We start from the raw sequence: 5,136 nt of genomic DNA, 5'->3' as shown, positions 1-5,136 counted from the left end.
TACTATTGTACTTGGAAACGTAAATAAATGAATAAAGATATAGGAATATTTCATAAATATAAAATAATGAATTATTATTATTTAATATTCTAACGACAGGTAATGTATGACATTTTAAAGAAAAACAGTATTTATTACACTCGTTGTTTTTGCTAGGAAGTCTGATTTTTTTAAAAGCTTTGAAAGGTCTACTTTTTTTAATTTTACACTATTTATTGTTCACGGTTACTATATAGGTAAGTAATCAATCAATTTAATACAAACATATTATGATAGACGTTTCCTCCTGTCAGTAAAAATGTTTTAATTAATATTATAAATATTTTACATGTTTAATAAAACGTGGTTAAGTGCATGCAGATTAATCTCGACAATTTAACGATCGATTTTTTGAATTACAAACTCATAGAGTAAAATTAGGTTTTTTATATTTTTATTTTAAAATTATTTTAAAACATGTTTAAATTAAAAACAAATGTATTTTCGTGATTTTAAATTATATATATCACAACAATTCCATAATTTCAATAATTTAACAATTCAAATATTTTAAATAAATTTATTTAAAAAAAAATACAATTTTACTATGGTTCTTAATATGGCTAGTATCCTACAATATTTTTACCATACTTGCAATTTTTGTGACTGATTTCAGATAACTTTGTTTTGATCTTATTGTTTTTTAAATAGTTTGTAGTTATGTTTATGATTCTTTCAGATATGGGAAGCGCATTTACGAGAATCATAACAATAGGTTCTTTCGCCTCTAAATAAAAAAAATATTATTTATATAAAAACAAAAATACATATATCTGCAATACACATAATTTATAATATAAATGTTTTAAGTACTTTCTTTGCAGAACACCATGATCATGTACGATTTAAAATCATCAGAATCAATGATAACACCGCGTGGAATTATATAACCTATAATAATTAACACGAATTATTATATAATATCGTTGGATTAATTAATTAAGAATAGGTAACCAACCTTCAAGTCCTTTCATTTTAGCGTTTGATTTTACCAAGAAACCTGAAGAAACAACTAGTTAAAATACTATGAAGGACAAAATAATATAAATGTAAAAATAATAAAACTATAGAGCATCACCTTAAATGGCGAAAATAAAACACCGAAAAAAACCAAAGCAAGGGTTAAGTTAAGTTAGTGGACTAGTCTAGATTATAGCAAACGAACATAATATCGATGGGTAGATAGTGGATAATTTTTTAATGATTTCTAAGCGTATAAGCAAATGATCAGTTATTGACTTATTGTTGAGTACAATTATAATAGTGTGTCGTGTATTCGTGTTTTACATAATTACATGTATAATATCATAAAAAATAATATATTAAATCGCTCTCATTAAAAAAATTTAAAAAAAATAATTATCTATGATGATATACATTTAGAGTAGAAAACACTGCAGAAAATACATTATATTTTTGGCATACGGAATAGTAATGTAAAATCATATGATAGGTATTACTTTTTTTTTTTTTTTTTGCTCCTGATAGGCTAAATCTTATTTAACTATTATTCCTTTAACCTTTCATTGAATGACTTTTTTTTCTACCTACTGTAAAATCACCTCTCCATTAAATTTGTAAAATTTACAATATTAAATAATCTCCATAATGCACATATTTCTTGTTTTTTTTCAAATCTTCTAAGATTACTTTAATATTCAACAATTATAAATTAATTTTATTTTCAAAATGTATATTCGTACTTTATTTTATCAATGGTAAAATAGCATATTTTATATCTATTATTATATTACTTGTATACTATAACATTTAACTGTATACAATGTATGTATAAACAATATACATATATCATATTCAAATTAGTTTTATAATGATATACATTTAATTGTCAAGATTATAATACTATAATAAATTTTAAATAAAAAAATAATTCACGATACTTACTTCGTAGTATTATTTCATTCATGTTTAATTGTGTATTTCCGATGAATGAAGCCGTTGCCATTTCATATGTTACAGAATTTTCTCTAAAATAATTAATTAATTTTTTTAATCAATAAAGGCTTAATATAATTTTAAATAATATTAATATAATGACCCACAGTGTGTTCGTAGAAAACGTGACAAATGAAATAATATTTTCTTTCATAGCTATTGTAAAATCTATTCCAATACATTTGCACGGACTTCTAATATCTAAAAATAATTTAGTAATTTGTTATTAGATTTATTTTTATTTTTTATAATATTCATATAAACATAAAGTTTATTCTTTCACGGCTACTTAAATACAAATCAGTCATATTAATAAGTTTTCAACTATAATTTAATTCTAAACATAGTTTCGTCAGTTATTAAATGTATCATAGTTTTTAACAATGAAATGAGTACACAATATTCACTTGTAAATTGACTACAATGATCCGTGGTTGATGGAATTGATGACATGTGAGTGGTATACCATCTGCCAGCAATCTTGAACAAAGAAATTTTTTTAATTAACTACCTAGATTCTTGCATACTTTGTGTAGGTGAGTTTATAATTTAAATATATTAGGTAACAATGTAAAAAATATTATTTTATTATACTTTTTTTATCGTGTCGGTGTTATAAGCTTTGAATGTCCCACATGTCGATTTCATATAATTAGGATTTTCTAGCCATTTAATACTTTGCAATTGGTCGAATGGCACACTTATCAAAACTGTATCGGGTTTCTGGATATTTAAATGCAACGCAAATGTTAGTTTTAAATATCCAAAAATCGTTGCGCTTGATAACAATACTCGTATTGTTGGCTTCATGGTTTTTACACTAAACCGTTTGACGCCATACAACAGTATGCTTTGCAATATTGTGATATGCATTTCATAGTACATAAATCAATCTACAGCACTTGAACAAACAATGATATGATACAACGGTTCGTTTAATTGATTGGTAATTATTATAAACCGATAAAATGCTGTAATGCAGCCGTGTGCATATATAATGATATAATATTTTAAGTTCCATTATACAATGTCATTTTGCTTTTACAGTGTGTTTGTGTTTAACATATAGAACTAGGTGCCATTTTTTTTTTCAAATTTATTTATCTTCTACTAGTCAGTTCTGCTTAATAATTGTTGAGCCATAGAACATATAATTATTAGCTAGGACGCAAGTTTTACAAGTTAATTATACACTGTGTAAATATTTGTGCATTACGTATGAACGTGTACGTGAGTAAGTAACCCATATTTTTCAATAACTCTTAAAACAATATTTACATATAGGTACATTAATTGAAATGCATACTGACCTAAGATAGTTGACGCTATAAACTCATAGATGTATGAATAATATTTTTTTTATTGGCGAATGTAAAGTGTGGTAGTGTGTTATCTCATGATAATATAAGTGAAGTGTGTATCAGTAGTTGACAAAATATTTTCAAAAACAATGAAGTAACAATATAAACTTCCCCGTATCGACAACCATCGATGAATCGCCATTTTATCGAAAATATCATATCATTGACAATCGCATATAATTTTAGCAATAAACTTTCTCTACTTATGTTTGAGTAATTATATACCTAATATATATAATAAATACTATACATGCATTTATTTATAAAACTTAAAACTATAAATACTAGGTGTATATATAGGTATATAGGTATATATTGTAAATCGCACGAGTATTGTGATTGATTTTATTAACGACTTTCTCATTTTACATACGCATAATCAACTTTTTCGTAAAGAATTGTAATACTTATATTCGTATACAAGCAATTTATTTAAACGCAAAATCAATAATAGTCTCGTATTTTTACGACTGAAATTATAATAAATCTACCTATGGAAATGCGGTTGGTATAAAATTCAAATAAATAAATACTTCTAGTACACAAATCGATAAGAAATGTAAATCAGTCCCTAGTACATAGTACACGAATGCACATAGCCATAGGTCATTAGGTCAATACATATTAATATTAATAATAGAAATAAATTAAAAAACAATAAGATTGTTTAATAAAAATATATAACATGAATAATGTATTATATTTTTAGGTACTTATATTTTACTACTATTTGTTTTAGTATAACTTGATTTTTTTTTAATGTTTAAAAATGACGAAGCTTTATAACAAAAACATTAATAATAATTAAATAATACACATGGAATACAACAACATAAGTATAAAAAATGCACCTTTTTTAAAATCGTTTACTTAAAAATATATTTAGTATAAATATTTTACTTATTTCTAAAATGTCCATAAACTATTGATACATTATTTTCTATGATATAGGTAATCAGTATAGGACTATTATCTTCTACTTAAATCTTCTACCCTCTCGTAAATGAAAACAATTTCTTTATAGGCTTGAGTACCTATAAGTATTGCTTATTGATTATTTACTAAACATAGTGACAAATTTATGAATTTATGAATTTATTAAAGTATATTCAATATTGTATTATTAAATATTAAATAGATATACTATTCATTTGAATATAAAATAATTTGTTTTTTTTTTCACTCCAACTTTTAAGCAATAAAATACAAAATCTATTTGACAGTAACACATTTCCCTGACATTTTATTTAATGTATTTACTTTTTAATACACACATTTTAATAAATATACATTTAAATAAGTGTAAGTGTAGCTATTCACTGTGTAACTACTATTATTAATTGACAATAATCAATTATTTCATTTCACCGTAATGCATTTGATAATAATTGGGAAGCTTTTTATTATTTAAATGAATTCTTTAAAGTTAATAGTTTAATCGTTGCATCATGTTATAAAAATACAATACATTTTATAAACCTATAATTTTTAAAAACCATTTTGAATTTTCCATCATAAATAGTATATATTTACACAATATGTCATTCACTTATTTTTCATTTATTTTTACCTATAATTATTTGAAATGCGCAAGATCAACCTTTTATAATTTTATATCAATTGTTGACTCGACATTGTAATACGCATCTATATATTTTATACGGCAATACTTTATCTAAACCTCACTAGAAATTTGTAATTTAGCATGAAACTTTATTAAACACAAATAATAACCAGCATAACAATAATGAATAATAATAATATTTTTAGTGCAAAAAAC

The 5,136-nt window shown here is 23.7% G+C and overlaps 1 protein-coding gene across 2 annotated transcripts; it reads right to left on the bottom strand.

Moving 5' to 3' along the window:
• Positions 1 to 457: 457 nt before the first annotated feature.
• On the bottom strand, positions 458 to 2,946 carry LOC114121285 (uncharacterized). Of its 2 annotated transcripts, none has more exons than XM_050200124.1 (7): positions 2,590 to 2,946; positions 2,403 to 2,475; positions 2,103 to 2,196; positions 1,945 to 2,027; positions 998 to 1,051; positions 853 to 930; positions 458 to 766 (listed from the first exon to the last, which is right to left on the bottom strand). In XM_050200124.1, exons 1-7 carry the CDS (start codon positions 2,878 to 2,880, stop codon positions 603 to 605), a joined length of 837 nt encoding a protein of 278 aa, XP_050056081.1. In that variant the 5' UTR covers positions 2,881 to 2,946; the 3' UTR covers positions 458 to 602. The 2 variants fall into 2 exon arrangements, with proteins under 2 accessions (XP_050056081.1, XP_027839339.2); XM_027983538.2 differs by having other exon boundaries at positions 998 to 1,039; positions 2,590 to 2,931.
• Positions 2,947 to 5,136: the final 2,190 nt, after the last annotated feature.

This window comes from Aphis gossypii, chromosome 2 (genome assembly GCF_020184175.1).
Source record: "Aphis gossypii isolate Hap1 chromosome 2, ASM2018417v2, whole genome shotgun sequence".
NCBI classification, from domain to species: domain Eukaryota; kingdom Metazoa; phylum Arthropoda; class Insecta; order Hemiptera; family Aphididae; genus Aphis; species Aphis gossypii.
The sequence above is the reverse complement of the archived record's forward strand: the minus strand, read 5'-3'. Positions and strand labels throughout refer to the sequence as shown.